Raw genomic sequence first — 18,056 nt, 5'->3', positions numbered from 1 at the left:
CATCTACACCTGCAACTCCCTGGTGCAAGAGGAGGGACCCAAACTGGGCTGTGCCTGGCGGTAGCAGGGCCCTTCCGGGGATTCAGTCTTGTTCTGCAAACCTCCATTCCCCTCCCCACCCAGGTTCAGGGCCGGATCCCAGGGGTAAACTTGCTTTGGGCCCCAGCGTGATCTTGGGCAGATCCCTGCCTCACTGGGCCCTCACCATCTGCACTGTGCTCACCAGGGCGTGTTGCAGGTGTGGGTGAGTGTCACGTAGTGCACACCCAGCACATAGAAGGTACGCAAGATGGAGAGGCTACTGTCCAGTGAGTGGCCGCCCTCCACACCAATGAGGCTAGCCAACTTCCGGGTATTGTTGAGAGCTGGGGGCAGGTAGGTCAGATGATCATTTTCGGAGGCGGGGGTAGCTTACTGAAGTCCCTAACACCTATCACCACCAATCTGTTTACCTTTTTTTTTTTTTGGCCGTGCCACGCAGCTTGAGGGCTCCTGGTTCCCCCACCGGGGATCAAACCCGAGCCCCCTGTGGTGGAAGCGTGGAGTCTTAACCTCTGGACTACCAGGGAAGTGCCCCGTCTACCTTTAACTGAGGTCACAAGCTCCAGCTCAGAATAGGAGGCACACATGAGGCGGATGAGGTCAATTTGCTCCAGGGTGAGGCGCACAGCGTCCCGTTCGTGGGTCTGGCACAGGACGTAGGCTGACCAGAACTGAGGGAAGGCCAGGGCTTAGTTTGGGCTTTGGAACTCCTTGGGCTTCTTATAGCCTCCTCAGCTGGCACAGCACTCACTGTGCCCGGAAGTCACATGTAATGCGTTGCTTTCTCTGTGGTACTCGGATGCCCGTCAGGTTGGCTCACTGTGACCCCTGTAGCCCCCAGCATCCTTGGCATGGCACTTTCTAGGTCACTATGGTAACTTAGTTCCAATGTGACTAACCTGTGGTCTCTGAGGCCCCCAAAGGGCCCCACATTCCCCAGCAGCCACGGTGGCGCCTTGTGTGTCCCTTTGGTACCTGGGCACCCACGAGGCCGTCGTTCAGCCTGTCCAAGCTGGTCTGGCCATGGCTGAAATTGTGCAGATAAACATCCTGTAGCCCGTTGTGGTAAAACTGCCTCAGGACCAGGGGCGTGTCCTTGTGGCTGGAGGGAGGTCAAGGCAAACGGGTGGGCTCCTTAGGTCTTGGGATCAGGCAGGACACATTGCCTGGCCTGGGCCAGCCTGGGGGCCCCCCACCTCACACTGTCACACAGACTATACTAGGAGCACCTGAGGCCTGGGCTGAGGGATTCCCACCAGGGAGGGGATGACAGAGAAGGGGAAGGGCATCTGTAGATGATGGAGAGGACATCCAGGGGTGGTGTGAGGGAGCCTCCCTACTAGCTCTGCATGCTCCGGACCTCCTCCCCTGCCCAGGGCCAGGCTAGGCCCCCACCGGCCCCCAGCAGCCCCACACATACTGCAGCCACCCGTCCACAAGTGGGAAGTCCCGCATCAGGGCCTGTGTGCGCTCCCGCGGACTTGGGGTGCTGGAGGTGCCCGGTGTGGTCTGCACGGGTTACCAGCCACAGCAGCAGACCCAGCAGGAGCAGCAGACACAGCAGAGGCCACTGGCTGAGTGCACGGGGACCTTCGAGGCCCCCGGGCCGCAGGCTCAGGGCCAGGCAGGCGGGCAGAGGCGGGTCTGAGAGGGGCGGGCGATGGGGTTCTGACCGTCGACACAGGCCACCCAGCGGCGCGGCCTCGCGAGGGGGCGGGGTGAGGGAGTGGATACAGAGTCACAGGACCCTGCCACCTGTGTGCGGAGAGCCGCGATCCGCGAAGCCCGGCAGCCACAGGGCGGCACTGCCCTCCTGCCCCCTGCTCAGAGGCAGCTCCCGCGGGCTAAGCTGGCCTCTGCTGAGAGCCCACTCGCCTCCCATCGCGGGTTCCCTCCGCCCCCGCCCCTCTTCCCACTCCCACTGCTCCGAGGGGGCGCCCCAGGTTGCTCTCTCCCGCCTCTAAACTTCCTGTCCAAGCTGGGGTGCTTCTCTCAGAGGGCCACCTTCAGCCTGAGGCCTCCCGGGAGCACACCTCGTCCCCATCTGCCTGCAGCCGGCCCCGTCCACCCCGAGGGCTGCGTGCGAGTTGTCTCTGTGGCCACAAGTGCTCTGGGCTCCCGGTTTCCCGGTACTGGCCCATGGGGGCTGGTGTGGGGGAAGAGATAGTTTCTTCAAATGTGTGTTGGGGGGTAACCTTGTGAGCTCTGGATTCAGGAAGAGGCCCTCTGCCCCCAACCTTCTCTCTGCACCTACTTGACACCCCAACGTGCATGACCATTCTCTGGGGACTTGAACCAGCACCTGGGAACTATCAGGAACCTCCCCCACTTCTGTCAGCCAGCCTCAGGAAAGAGCACCCTTAGGAGTTGCTACACCTCCCCAGGGCCTGAATAGAGGGACTTTTGGGATGTGAACTGAACAACCTTCTGGGGAGGGTCAGCAACCTTTTTACTCAACAGAGCAGGAACCCAGTCAGTAGGCTATTTGAGTGGAAGGAAATGAAGTCGTTTCCATGGCAGCAGAGCCCCCACCGCAGCAACCTTCCTCCCAGAGCTGCTGGCTGACCTTCTGGCCAGGATCCCTCCTACCTGAGCATGGAAGGCCCGGCCTTGTGGAGAAGTATAGGTTCTGAGGAAAGACCTGGCACCTGGGTTCTGCTGCTACACTTGCCTTATCTCGTGGCCCTTGTGGCTCTAGCTTTCCCAGAAACCTCAAGGGCTAAGTGCCTGTGCTTGCTCAGAGACCGCACGCCATTCCCCATTTCCAGCCTCAGGCCCTCCCCCAGCTGCCTCCTCTAGGGACTCCCTCCCCCCAACACACACACACACGCACACACACACACACACACACACACACACACACACACACACTGGGGATGTGCCTTCTCACAGAAGATGAGAAGCAACCACTGAGATGCTTTAGGGACTGTGCCCAAACTCCTTCATCCCCAGCCTCTCAAGTTTTTGCTCTGATCCCCCCGGGTGGCAGGAGTGCCTAGCACAGGGGTAGTGACCTAAGTCTGAGCACTGGCGACCCTAGAAATATGTTACAGAAAAAACATTTTATTGAGCAGTAAGGGACCCCACTGGGGACAGAAAGGGCTGGGAATAAAGGAGCATGTGAACCTCGGGGCAGGGTGCGTGCTACTTGACTCTCCATCCTGTTCTTGCTTCAGGGAGCAGGTCTTCCTGGGTCTCTCTGTCCTGCCTCCTGAGACGCCATGCAGGAGGCTCTTTGGGAAGCCACAGATTTCTGCTTACAGTTTCAAAAAGCCCAGCTCCCCCCTGGTTTGTGGTGGTGGCCGCTGACAATGGCTCAGGGCAGGAGCCCATGTGGTAGACTGCTAAGGCTTCTCTGCACCCTGTCTCTGCTCCTGCATCCACCTTGGCTCACAGAGTGCAGACTTGACTTTCTTAAGCTCACAAAGGGGCCCCTGAGGATTGAGCAGAGGAACGTCAGGTTTTCTTCCAGGCCAGCTTCAGCCCTGGGATGTTCAGGGCAGACTCATTTCAAACCTCAGTTTCTGAGGCTCCTTGCTCATGGCCATTTAGTGTGGAAGGAGGCTCCTGGCTGAGGAAGGCTCAGAGAGAATGACACAGGTTCTAATCTGTGGCAGTGGGCAGTAGCGGGGCGGGGGAGGTCACTGCAGGAAGAGGCATTCGCTGCCTTAGGCAGTTAAACCATTGCCCTCTCTTCAGAATGGCTCACCTGCAAGATTCTGTGGGGTCCGCCTCCTGGCACCCTGCTACAATCGCCAGATTTTGGGTCTGGAGCAACTGAGATCTTCGTCCAACTCTTCCGGAGCGTGCTTTCTCTTGGGAGCACGTCTGGGGACTGGCTTCTCTGCTTCCACCTTTGCTGGCGGGGCCAAAGGAACATCCCCGTAGACCCGGTAGCCACCAACCAGGCAGTATGTCTCCCCATGCCGGCCCAACTGCATTTCTCCACACCCTCAGTTGAGGACGTGGTAGTGACCAGGTGTAGGAGGAGAAACGGGAGCCACTGCTGCTGCAAAGAAAATCAGAACTGATCAGTCACTTCTGCTGTGCACAGTCTCCTGCCAGAATTTCCCTCTCTCATGTCTCTCCCAGTTTCTGGCTGAAGACCTTTAATCTACTTGACATTCAAAACACAGCCTTGGCCCATCACCTCTATGAGTCCCTAGAGAAGGGACACTGGCTGCAAAAGCAATCCCTAGAGCCTACGGCTGCAGCAGATGAGGAAGTCTCTTCACCGTTTCCAGGGAAAACAGTAGAACCCGAAAGTAATTGCAATCATGATCCTCTCCACCTCTCCCTTCCACAACAGAGAAAACATTTCTTGCAGTCTGTCACTTCTGAGGCTTTCATGGGAATGCCTTTCAAGGTTTGGAAAAGAATAATCTAATAGAAATTGGTTAAGAACCCCACCCACCTTGGCAACCCCTCTTGGGCCCCATTTATACTGCCTGTTTCAACCACACTGAACTCTAGCCCTCTGATACTTTTATCTAGATTAGAACAAGGCCAAATACTGAGGCAGAGTGATCAGGAGACTCAGAACCGGGTTCTGGGTACCAAGTCTAGGCTCACATCAACCCAGCCTCCTGGGACACCATCTGCTCAGCCCTCCAGTCTCATTAGCACTTCATCACCCCCCCTTGGTTCTTCCGGTCTTCCCATCAATATGGCACCACCCTCTCCCCTAGTACTCAGCAGCTCAGTATGGGATGTGTCTGAGGGGACCAATATAGACGTCTACATGACAGCACAGAGGTGCTGGGGCTTGAAGGTGCGGTTCAAGAGTGGCCCCTTTCCTCAAACTGCTCCATTTACCATTTGCCAGCAAAAATGCACTTGTCTTTTGCTAAGAGGCCAATCAGGAAAAGGTCTGAATGGAAGCGTCCTGTAGCCCAAAGGGGAAGGCTACATTTATAAAGATCAGAACCTTCCTGCACACTTGTCCAGGGATGACCTTTCACTTGTCCTCAGCAGTGAGCACTGTGGTCCCTGAAGGTGTCCCAGGTCACTGCTATTACTTACAGCTGGGAAAGTGCTTAGGTGTGTGTGGTGGGCACACCCCACAGGAACATGTGGCAGCCAGGTGAGGTTGTGAGTACAGCATGCCTCTTGTACTGATGCCCGGTCTCAGTGTACCTGCTGCACTGCCCACCCAGGGAACAGAGGACAGGTTGGAGTAAATATAGAAGATCTGGTCAGACATTCTCTCTCAGACAACGAAAGAGATTGGTGTCTGGTGGAGAACTGGTAGGGAAGTTTCTCTGAGGGCAGCACATTTGCATGGTTACCCTGCCATAGAAACTGTGAGAAGGCCTGTGAGAGGGTAGTGAGGTCATCACTACCCAGTGAGGTGACTTGAGGGGCAGCCTTCAGGAGGAGGGGAAGTTTTGAGGAGGAGAGCAGGGTGCAGGCAGAGGTACTCTGCCTGGCCCCTCACACCTGGGCCTCCCCACCCATGCCCTAGCCTAGTAGACACCCCATGTGGGGCATGCCGGTGGGCTGGCACAGCCCCAGGGGCCCCAGGAGGGCAAGAGAGACCCACATTCTGAGATTGGCTTGAGAGGCAAGATTAATGTAAGAGACAGCTAGGTTGTATGGCACCAACCCTAAGAGGCAGAGCTTTGTGTGGACTGGGGAATCAGGGAAGGCTCCTTGGCAGTGGGCCTGAAGGACAAGTGAGATTTGGACCCATGGGGAAGAGAGGGAAGACATTCCAGTTTGGAAGAATAAAAGCAAAGACACACTCTTCTCGACCTTGTCCTGCCCCAAATATAAATTCATAGCACCCTCGCATTTTTACACCTGAGGACTTAAAAAAAACAAGAGGTTAAGGGGCCTACCCACAAGACGATTTGGTCCGACTCAGAGAAGGAAAGAGACAACTCTGCCCTTGGCCTCATCAGGCCCACAGGAAGGAATCACATTTGGGGCAGCCTTTGATAGTGTGGCAACGAGAGGGAACCTTCTTTAGGAGGGGACTCCCTGTTGCTGACCTTGAAAAGCAAAGATGGGACGTTTGTTGACTGGGCCTGTTGCAGAGGCGACGTGCCCAGGAGGTAGAGACTGCTTGCACTACCGTTTTAGAGGTCGGGCCACCCTGGTTGAGAGCCACAGCACCTTGTATTCCTAAACTGCTTGAATCAGCGGGTGCATGTTAGGACAGACGAGGTCAGGCCTCATTGGAGCAGACTGCCTTTGGGAGTTGTAGAAGGTAAAATGTGAAGGGGAATGCTCTGGAGGAGGTTTGTCATGGCAGGTGGGACAGCACGAGACCATTCAGATCCTCCAAGGCTCCAGAGATTACTTGGCTGGGAGAATCCCTCTGATGTGGTGCAGGGACTCCTACCTTAACAGGACCTGGCTGGGCATCTGGGGGAGGCAGAATAAATGGTTTATTAACTTAAGAGAGCAAGAGACTCACCTGGGGGGTTCCACAAAACCACTTAAAAAGACTTGTACCTGGATTCTTGGGCCAACCCTCAGAAAACTTATCTAGATCTGGAGTAGGGCTCAGGAAGCTGCACTTTTCTTTTTTTTTTTTTTTGCAGTACGCGGGCCTCTCACTGTTGTGGCCTTTCCCGTTGCAGAGCCCAGGCTCCGGACGCGCAGGCTTAGCGGCCATGGCTCACGGGCCCAGGCGCTCCACGGCATGTGGGATCTTCCCGGACCGGGGCACGGACCCGCGTCCCCTGCATCGGCAGGCAGACCCTCAACCACTGCGCCACCAGGGAAGCCCAGGAAGCTGCACTTTTAATAAGCTTCCTGGGCAGTCCCACCACAGTGGTCCATGGATAGAGTAACCAAATTATTGTGTATTCTTGGTTGCTTTTGGGAGTCAAAGTGGGCAATATTAAAAACTGCAGCAGGCATACATATAAACAGGGAATATTCAAGGCAAACAGAGGTGTGTAGTTATTCTATGCATGAATCAGATTTAAGAAAAGCTAGCCTGGTGGTTAAAGAACACAACCCTTAGGACAGACAGACCAGATTCTGTCCTACTTACTTGTGTGATTTTGACCAAGTTCTTTTATCCTTCTGACTGTTTCTTCATATGGAAAAGAGCTATGACTGTACATTTAGCACAGTATTCTCTTTTGGCAAAGTTTGCTCTGGGTCCATTTGTGTTCTCTGCACCTTAATCCTTTCCAGTGTGCAAGCATTTTTAAGTTGTTTGGTGAAGTATTACATTTGACTTTCAACTGTTCATTACTTTGGGCAAAGCTTATATAATGCTGCAGAGACTAGAACCTATGCAGAGAGAGTGAGAGGATGTTATAAGCTTATTCTGCCAGTTTATAAAAAAGTTGAACCTTTTCTCCTCTTCCTTCACCTGCCACCAAGAGATGAGAAAGAAGGCAGAGCCTGGAAATGCACACCAAGCAGTACCTCTGTGTCGGTTTGTCCTTTATTCCTCTGCCAGTACTTCCCAGAGAGATTTCACCAAAAGTGCCTAAGCTTGCCATGGCCATTGTTGTGAAGAAAATTTCTCTATATTGCTAGTCACATCCCCTTTTCCTTCTCCTGGGGGCTTAATGGATGTTTGGGGGCAGGAAATAAAATTTAAAACTAAAACATCAATTGAAAGAGCCTTTGTCCCAAGTGTGGTAGTTTGGAGTGTGAATCTTCTCAGAGTCTAGTGAATTCTGCCCCAGTGGAAACTGTATGGTGTTAGGGAGTGTTCTAATTTCATTCTTTTCCATGTAGCTGTTCAGTTTTCCCAGCACCACTTATTAAACAAGCTGTCTTTTCTCCATTATATATTCTTGCCTCCTTTATCAAAGATAAGGTGACCATCTTTTTCTTTTTTTAAAATACCTTTATTGGAGTATAATTGCTTGACAATGGTGTGTTAGTTTCTGCTTTATAACAAGGTGAATCAGTTATACAAATACATATGTCCCCATATCTCCTCCCTCTTGCATCTCCCTCCCACCCTCCCTATCCCACCCGTCTAGGTGGTCACAAAGCATAGAGCTGATCTCCCTGTGCTATGTGGCTGCTTCCCACTAGCTATTTTACATTTGGTAGTGTATATATGTCCATGCCACTCTCTCACTTTGTCCCAGCTTACCCTTCCCCCTCCCCATATCCTCAAGTCCATTCTCTAGTAGGTCTGCGTCTTCATTCCCATCTTGCCCCTAGGTTCTTCATGACCACTTTTTTTTTTTTTGATTCCATATATATGTGTTAGTGTATGGTATTTGTTTTTCTCTTTCTGACTTCGCTCTGTATGACAGACTCTAGGTCCATCCACCTCACTACAAATAACTCAATTTTGTTTGTTTCTATGGCTGAGTAATATTCCATTGTATACATGTGCCACATCTTCTTTATCCATTCATCTGTCGATGGACACTTAGGTTGCTTCCATGTCCTAGCTATTGTAAATAGAACTGCAATGAACATTGTGGTACATGACTCTTTTGAATGATGGTTTTCTCAGGGTATATGCCCAGTGGTGGGATTGCTGGGTCGTATGGTAGTTCTATTTTTAGTTTTTTAAGGAACCTGCATACTGTTCTCCATAGTGGCTGTATCAATTTACATTCCCACCAAAAGTGTAACAGGGTTCCCTTTTCTCCACACCCTCTGAGCATTTACTGTTTGTGGATTTTTTTATTATGGCCATTCTAAATGGTGTGAGATATCTCATTATAGTTTTGATTTGCATTTCTCTAATGATTAATGAGGTTGAGCATTCTTTCATGTGTTTGTTGGCAATCTGTATGTCTTCTTTGGCGAAATGTCTATTTAGGTCTTCTGCCCATTTTTGGATTGGGTTGTTTGGTTTTTTTTATATTGAGCTGTATGAGCTGCTTGTAAATTTTGCAGATAAATCCTTTGTCAGTTGCTTCATTTGCAAGTATATTCTCCCATTCTGAGGGTTGCCTTTTTGTTTTGTTTACAGTTTCCTTTGCTGTGCAAAAGCTTTTAAGTCTCCTTAGGTCCCATTTATTAAGTAATTAATTTATTATTATTTTTTTTTGCGGTACGCGGGCCTCTCACTGTTGTGGCCTCTCCCGTTGCGGAGCACAGGCTGTGGACGCGCAGGCTCAGCGGCCATGGCTCACGGGCCCAGCTGCTCCGCGGCATGTGGGATCTTCCCGGACCAGGGCACAAACCCATGTCCCCTGCATTGGCAGGTGGACTCTCAACCACTGCACCACCAGGGAAGCCCCCATTTATTTATTTTTGTTTTATTTCCATTTCTCTAGGAGGTGGGTCAAAAAGGATCTTGCTGTGATTTATGTCATAGAGTGTTCTGCCTATGTATCCCTCTAAGAGTTTGATAGTGTCTGGCCTTACATTTAGGTCTTTAATCCATTTTGAGTTTATTTTTGTGTATGGTGTTAGGGATTGTTCTAATTTCATTCTTTTACATGTAGATGTCCAGTTTTCCCAGCACCACTTAGAAGAGAATGTCTTTTCTCCATTGTATATCCTTGCCTCCTTCTTCATAGACTAGTTGACCTAAGGTGCATGGGTTTATCTCTGGGCTTTCTATCCTGTTCCATTGATCTATATTTCTGTTTTTGTGCCAGTATCATACTGTCTCGATTATGTAGCTTTGTACTATAGTCTGAAGTCTGGGAGCCTGATTCCTCCAGCTCCGTTTTTCTTTCTCAAGATTGCTTTGGCTATTCAGGGTCTTTTGTGTTTCCATACAAATTGTGAATTTTTTTTTCTAGTTCTATGAAAAATGCCATTGGTAGTTTGATAGGGATTGCACTGAATCTGTAGATTGCTTTGGGTAGTATAGGCATTCTTACCATGTTGATTCTTGCAAACCAAGAACATGGTATATCTCTCCATCTATTTGTATCATCTTTAATTTCTTTCAGCAGTGTGTTATAGTTTTCTGCATGCAAGTCTTTTGTCTCCTTAGATAGGTTTATTCCTAGATATTTTATTCTTTTTGTTGAAATGGTAAATGGGAGTGTTCTCTTAATTTCACTTTCAGATTTTTCATCATTAGTGTGTAGGAATGCAAGAGATTTCTGTGTATTAATTTTGTATCCTGCTACTTTACCAAATTCATTGCGTAGCTCTAGTAGTTTTCTAGTAGCATCTTTAGGATTCTCTACGTATAGTATCATGTCATCTGAAAACAGTGACATATTTACTTCTTCTTTTCCAATTTGGATTCCTTTTATTACTTTTTCTTCTCTGATTGCTATGGCTAAAACTTCCAAAATTATGTTGAATAATAGTGGTGAGAGTAGACAACCTTGTCTTGTCCCTGATCCTAGTGGAAATGGTTTCAGTTTTTCACCATTGAAGACGATGTTGGCTGTGGGTTTGCCATATATGGCCTTTATTATGTTGAGGAAAGTTCCCTCTACGCCTACTTTCTGGAGGGTTTTTATCATAAATTGGTGTTGAATTTTGTCAAAACCTTTCTCTGCATCTATTGAGATGATCATATGGTTTTTCTCCTTTAATTTGTTAATATGGTGTATCACATTGATTGATTTGCATATACTGAAGAATGCTTGCATTCCTGGGATACACCCCACTTGATCATGGTATATGATCCTTTTAATGTGCTGTTGGATTCTGTTTGCTAGTACTTTGTTGAGGATTTTTGCATCTATGTTCATCAGTGATATTAGCCTGTAGATTTCTTTCTTTGTGACATCTTTGTCTGGTTTTGGTATCAGGGTGATGGTGGCCTCGTAGAATGAGTTTGGGAGTGTTCCTCCCTCTGCTATATTTTGGAAGAGTTCGAGAAGGATAGGTGTTAGCTCTTCTCTAAATGTTTGATAGAATTCGCCTATGAAGCCATCTGGTCCTGGGCTTCTGTTTGTTGGAAGATGTTTAAGCACAGCTTCAATTGCAGTGCTTGTGATTGGTCCGTTCATATTTTCTATTTCTTCCTGGTTCCATCTCAGAAGGTTGTGCAGTTCTAAGAATTTGTCCATTTCTTCCAGCTTGTCCATTTTAGTGGCATATAGTCGCTTGTAATAATCTCTCATGATCCTTTGTATTTCTGCAGTGTCTGTTGTTACGTGTCCTTTTTCATTTCTAATTCTATTGATTTGAGTGTTCTCCCTTTTTTTCTTGATGAGTCTGGCTAATGGTGTATCAATTTTGTTTATCTTCTCAAAGAACCAGCTTTTAGTTTTATTGATCTTTGCTATCATTTCCTTCATTTCTTTTTCATTTAATTCTGATCTGATCTTTATGAGTTCTTTCCTTCTGCTAACTCTGGGTTTTTTTTGTTTGTTTTTCTTTCTCTAATTGCTTTAGGTATAAGGTTAGGTTGCTTACTTGAGATGTTTCTTAAGGTAGGATTGTATTGCTATAAACTTTCCTCTTAGAACTGCTTTTGCTGTTGTGGTGTATAGTGTTTTGGGTCATAGTGTTTTCCTTGTCATTTGTTTCTAGGTATTTTTTGATTTCCTCTTTGATTTCTTCAGTGATCTCCTGGTTATTAAATAGTGTATTGTTTAGCCTCCATGTGTTTGTATTTTTTACAGATTTTTTCCTGTAATTGATATCTAGTCTCATAGCGCTGTGGTCGGAAAAGATACTTGATACAATTTCAGTTTTCTTAAATTTACCAAGGCTTGATTTGTGATGCAAGACATGATCTATCCTGGAGAATGTTCCATGAGCACTTGAGAAGAATGTGTATTCTGTTGTTTTTGGATGGAATGCCTATAAATATCAATTAAGTCCATCTTGTTTAATGTATCATTTAAAGCTTGTGTTTCCTTATTTTTTATCATTTTGGATGATCTGTCCATTGGTGAAAGTGGGATGTTAAAGTCCCCTACTATGATTGCGTTACTGTCAATTTCCCCTTTTATTTCCCCTTGCCTTATGGATTGAGATTCTCCTATGTTGGGTGCATACATATTTACAATTGTTATATCTTCTTCTTGGATTGATCCCTTGATCATTATGTAGTGTCCTTCTTTGTCTCTTGCAATAGTGTTTGTTTTAAAGTCTATTTTGTCTGATATGAGAATTGCTACTCCAGCTTTCTTTTGATTTCCATTTGCACGGAATATCTTTTTCCATCCCCTCACTTTCAGTCTGTATGTGTCCCTAAGTCTGAAGTGGATCTCTTGTAGGCAGCATATATATGGGTCTTGTTTTTGTATCCATTCAGCCAGTCTATGTCTTTTGGTGGGAGCATTTAATCCATTTACATTTAAGGTAATTATCAATGTGTATGTTTCTATTACCATTTTCTTAATTGTTTTGGGTTTGTTATTGTAGGTCTTTTCCTTCTCTTGTGTTTCCTGCCTAGAGAAGTTCCTTTAGCATTTGTTGTAAAGCTGGTTTGGTGGTGCTGAATTCTCTTAGCTTTTCCTTGTCTGTAAATGTTTTAATTTCTCCATCAAATTTGAAAGAGATCCTTGCTGGGTAGAGTAATATTGGTTGTAGGTTTTTCGCCTTCATCACTTTAAATATGTCCTGCCGCTCCCTTCTGGCTTGCAGAGTTTCTGCTGAACGATCAGTTGTTAACCTCACAGGGATTCCCTGTGTGTTATTTGTTATTTTTCCCTTGCTGCTTTTAATGTTTTTTCCTTCTATTTAATTTTTGATAGTTTGATTAATATGTGTCTTGGCATGTTTCTCCTTGGATTTGTGCTGTATGGGACTCTCTCTGCTTCCTGGACTTGATTGACTATTTCCTTTCCCATATTAGGGAAGTTTTCAGCTATAATCTCTTCAAATATTTTCTCAGTCCCTTTCTTTTTCTCTTCTTCTTCTGGGACCCCTATTATTCGAATGTTGGTGCATTTAATGTTGTCCCAGAGGTCTCTGAGACTGTCCTCAGTTCTTTTCATTCTTTTTTCTTTATTCTGCTCTGCAGTCGTTATTTCCACTGTTTTATCTTCCAGGTCACTTATCCATTCTTCTGCCTCAGTTATTCTGCTATTGATTCCTTCTAGAGAATTTTTAATATCATTTATTGTGTTGTTCATCATTGTTTGTTTGCTCTTTAGTTCTTCTAGGCCCTTGTTAAACGTTTCTTGTATTTTCTCCATTCTATTTCCAAGATTCTGGATCATCTTTACTATCATTACTCTGAATTCTTTTTCAGGTAGACTGCCTGTTTCCTCTTCATTTGTTTGGTCCGGTGGGTTTTTACCTTGCTCCTTCATCTGCTGCATGTTTCTCTGTCTTCTTAGTTTACTTAACTTACTTTGGGGTCTCCTATTCACTGGCTGCAGGTTCATAGTTCCCGTTGTTTTTGGTGTCTGCCCCCAGTGGGTAAGGTTGTTTCCCTGGGTTGTGTAGGCTTCCTCATTGAGGGGACTGGTGCCTGTGTTCTGGTGGATGAGACTGGATCTTGTCTTTCTGGTGGCAGTACCACATCCGATGGTGTGTTTTGGGGTGTCTGTGAACTTAGTATGATTTTAGGCAGCCTCTTTGCTAATGGGTCGTATTGTATTCCTGTCTTGCTAGTTGTTTGGCATGGGGTGTCCAGCACTGGAACTTGCTGGTTGTTAAGTGGAGCTAGGTGTTAGCATTGAGACAGAGATCTCTAGGAGAGCTCTCGCTGATTGTTATTATGTGGGGCCAGGAGGTCTCTGGTGGACCAATGTCCTGAACTCGGCTCTCCCACCTCAGAGGCTCATGCCTGAAACCTGGCCGGAGCACCAAGACCCTGTCAGCCATATGACCAAGAACACTTCATCCATATCCCGGGTCTCTCCCATGGAATCCTCTCAGAATACCTCTGGACACACAGCCTGAGGCCTCGGACATCCTTGCCGACCGGGAGTTGGGCAATATCCTCCCCACAACACTATTTTATCTGACAAAAATATGTACTAGATGCTATTCTGAGTATTTTACAAATATTAACTAACTTAATCCTTATAAGAACCCTTTGAGGTGCGTACTGTTGTTTGTCCAATTTTAGGGACTTCCAGATTAGTAAACTGAGGCACAGAGTGACTGAGGAATTTACACAAAGGTAGTAGGAGTCACAGGCAAGGTTTGGTCCAGGTTAGTCTGGAAAAGATTCCTTGGGAAAGAATCTATATATATTAAATGCACTATTGCCTGCTTATTAGCCTTTGTCCTATTGAAGCTACTCCATTAATGTCTGCTATGTCCTTTTCTTGAACCAGAATTCAAGCAGGCACCTGTCTTATGCTTTCCATTGCTGACCAATCTCCTCACTTAGTACATATAGCAGAGTTGGCATTGCTCTTGCCCCAGACAGATCACAGATATACCATGCAAAGAATCTGACACATAGTGGACTTTCAATATGGGTTCACTTCTTCCACCTTTTCTCTAGTTTTGTTTCAGCTAATATTTACTTGGCTATTTTCTTTCTTTCTTTTCATTTTTCAGTTTTATTCTTGGAAAATGAGATCATTGTATCCCATTTGAGAGAGCTAACATCCTGAATTATGGGATGAGTCTGGAATAGTTTTGTATCCATGATCCATTGTATCGGTGACCACTTATTCAGACAGATAATCCAGCAATTGAAGTCTCATTCCAGCCCTGGAGTCCTACCAACCCCCAACCCTACCACAAAAGACTAAACCATACTGGGTTGAATATGATTCCCCCAAAATTGATATCTACCTGGACTCTCAGAATGTGACCTTCTTTGAAAATAGGGTCTTTGCCAATGTAATTAGTTAAGATGAGTTCACACTGGATTAGAGGGGGCCCTAAATCCATGTCCGTATAAGAGAGCCTTGTGAATATATAGACACATGGAGGAAAGACGGCCATGTGAAACCAGGGGAAGATATTGGAGTGATGCAGGTACAACCAAAAAAATATGCCAAGAATCACCAGCAACTACCAGAAACTAGAAGACAAGGAAGGGTTCTTCTCCAGAGTGCCCACATGCTCAGCACCCCCCATTATCAACATCCCCCACCAGAGGAGTACATTTGTTATATTGATGAACCTACATTGAGACATCATTATCACCCAAAGTCCATAGTTTACATTAGGGTTCACTCTCAGTGTTGTATATTCTATGGGTTTGGACCATTGCATAATGACATGTATCCACCTTTATAGTGTCATACAGAATACTTTCACTCTCCTAAACATCCTCTATACTCCATTTATTCATCCCTCCCCCCTATCTCCACCTCTTGCCACCGATATTTCACGGTCTTCATAGTTTTGCCGTTTCCAATATGTCATATAATTGGAATCATAGGGTATGCAGCCTTTTCAGATTGGCTTCTTTCACTTAGTAACATGCATTTAAGTTTCCTCCATGTCTTTTCATGGCTTGATAGCTCATTTCTTTTTAGCCCTGAATAATATTACATTGTCTGAATGTACAACAGTTTATGTATCCATTCACCAACTAAGGGACATCTTGGTTGCTTCCAAGTTTGGGCAATTACGAATAAATCTGCTATAAACATCTGTGTGCAAGTTTTCATGTGGACTTAAGTTTTCAACTTCTTTGGGCAAATACCAAGGAATGACAAAGGTATTTTTTTTTAACATGAGGAGATACCCGGGGGCTGGCTGTTCCTGTTGGTTAGTTCCATGGTTCAAGGCTACGGCATCTTAACTGGCCCACAGGCATTTTCTACCCACTTGGTGAACTGGTGATGTGAGCCATCATGGCCATGGGATGGCTGCAGCAATTCCAGAGGTCACATGAAGAGATGAGGATATGTAATGAGGAAAAGTAAGATGATTCCTCCTGCATACCTTTTGTTAGGGAGTAAAACCTTCATAGAATCCCAACAGATTCCCCTTAGGTCTTATGGACCAGAATTAGGGTACACAGAAACGCTTTAGCTGGGAGAAAGGTTGAAAGTGAGCACCTAATATCTGTAGCCTCTCACAGCAAGAGCAGTCACTACCAGCTACCTTCACCTGACAAGCCTTCTCCAATCTGAGCCTCAGTTTCCTCATCTGTTTCCTCCCTGTTAAGTAGGGATAGTAACAAGTATTCCTGCAGGAGTTTTGCAACAACTAAATGAGGTAAGAGGTAAAAGATGCCCAGCATGATGTGAGGCACTTACTGCACATTCTGTAAAAGCAGACTTAACCCTCCTGTTACCTGGCTGCTTGTTCGAGGGGACTGCCTACTCATGGTTGACTGAGATGTCTCTAAATCAGAGCTCCAAACTCCTGCTCTAGCTCATGAATGATCCATTTACATGGCCCCTTTTGGGGAGCACTGTCACTTATGGTATATTATTTAGTCACAAAACCTCTGTGAGGAAGCCATTTTCACCTTTTTCCAAATGTGGGAATTGAAGCACTGAGAAGGAAAGATTTGGGAATCCCTGGCTCCAAAGAGTTTATCAAGATGGCTTTTAAGTCCAGAGCTGTGGGAACCATTCCTCCTTTTAGAATGAATCTACATATCCACACAGATCTTGCCAGGAATAATGTAGACACCCATTCTGTGGTAACAAGGCTTCCTGCTCAAGTCTCATCCAGTGAATTTTTCTTGAAGGTTCCTGGAAGAAATGTTTCTGCAGACAGTTGCAAATGTATTCATCTACAGCCTAAGAACATCATATTTCTATCTCTGCATTTTGATTTTGATATCTATTCCTGAGCCTTTTTCATCCACACAGAGGACCGGCTTTGAATCCCTTTTGTTTCTGCTTAATTCACTAGCACATTGGGAGCATGGAGGAGAAAATGACGCTGCTGGATCTGAGGCAATGAGTGATGCAGGATGTGTGCTGAGATACAGCCCAGGGCAGCCCCCGGGACAGGCTTCTCAGCTTGTCTCTAGGGCCATCCAGGCATGTTTGTGCTATAGCCAGCCTGGTGGGGTGTTGGGAGAATTTCTCTTCTGAAGAACTAGGGATAGCAGGCTTCTCTTTTCCTTTATTTTACCCTACGTGTGATGCATATATCCCTCTTGGAATGGGCTGTTCACATACTTCTTTACCGTAGTGTATCAGAATACAAAGAATATTCATATTGGTTAAGTGAGAGGTAAATTACCAATTTGCCTTGGCTTCAAAGCATCCCTCTGAATTTTTCAGTTCTCTAAGGCACTAGTTTCCTCTCCCTCCCTTTCCCATGATAGTGTAGCCTTGCCTTTTGGGAAATATTGTCTCTCCCTCTTAACCATAGAGACTGTTGTAATGCAGTGTTTCTCAAACCTGAGTAAACATACTAACATCTTGAAGAACTTTTTAGGTGCAGTCTCTCTGTGTGTGTTTGTGGGTGTGTGTGTGTATACACACACGTGTGATGAGTTAGAAGGTAGGTAACTATCTTCTTCTCTAGGACAATGAGAATTTCTCATTTATTTGCAAAAAGCTGAAGTCCTTAGAGTGTGAGCAGAAGCATTCTCTTGCCATTTTTTTATGGAGCCCCCCCAAGTGCCTCTCTGCAGTTAGTGCCTAAAAGACTGCTACAATCTCTGGCTATGCTTGGAAGGGGACAGAGAGGGCTAGAGGTGGAGGGGCCCAAGTTTGTGAAAAGCTTCCCGTGTCTACTCTGTGGAACTTGGAGCCCAGCCAGCTGCCTATAGAATCTGCAGGAAGTGTTATCAGGAAGGTAGCTATTGACAAGTGAAGATCAAACTGGTATTAAGGGTGGTAATTGGTATTCTCCTTGTATACAGCATGGTGGGGTTATCTGGTGAGCTGTCAGTCCCCCCGCCTTCATTTGATGAAAATGCAAACAATGTCACACAAGAAGTCAAATCAAGAAGGGCTCTCAAAGCATTCTGAGAAACAGTGGAGACAAAACAGCAAATAAAAACAAAGCATTTCCTTTTCAGATAACTTTATATGAAAGCTGCTGGAAAAGCAGGAAACATCCTGACTAGGAATAAAGATTTTCCTCAGGACTGGGTCCTGGTCCCTACCCTGATAGTCACCTGAAGATCATGGGCAGGTCACTTAACCTCACTTAACAGAGTTAACTTTTTTGGTGGAATTACAGGATTGACTGCAGGAACATCTTGCTGTGTGTGCTGGGGCAAGCTGGGATTGGGGAAGGGTGGGAGCGAGCTTTGTAGTTTGTTTTGCAAGTTGGAAGATCTTTTCTACTCTAACACTTGATACGTTTGCACA

At 46.4% G+C, this 18,056-nt stretch overlaps 1 protein-coding gene and 1 pseudogene across 1 annotated transcript in view; both read right to left on the bottom strand.

Moving 5' to 3' along the window:
- The window catches only part of LOC136120309 (dipeptidase 2-like), a 66,963-nt gene extending 65,039 nt beyond the window's left edge, over positions 1–1,924 (bottom strand). The window contains 5 exon segments of the mRNA XM_065873737.1: positions 224–365; positions 584–713; positions 1,018–1,144; positions 1,472–1,551; positions 1,790–1,924. Of these exon segments, the coding sequence (XP_065729809.1) occupies positions 224–365; positions 584–713; positions 1,018–1,144; positions 1,472–1,551; positions 1,790–1,924 (614 nt within the window).
- A 124-nt stretch (positions 1,925–2,048) lies between these two features.
- LOC136120308 (DPEP2 neighbor protein-like) lies at positions 2,049–5,245 on the bottom strand (annotated as a pseudogene).
- Between the last annotated feature and the right edge of the window lie 12,811 nt (positions 5,246–18,056).

Source organism: Phocoena phocoena, chromosome 3 (assembly GCF_963924675.1).
Source record: "Phocoena phocoena chromosome 3, mPhoPho1.1, whole genome shotgun sequence".
Classification (NCBI taxonomy): Eukaryota; Metazoa; Chordata; class Mammalia; order Artiodactyla; family Phocoenidae; genus Phocoena; species Phocoena phocoena.
This window is presented reverse-complemented; position numbering and strand designations above follow the sequence as displayed.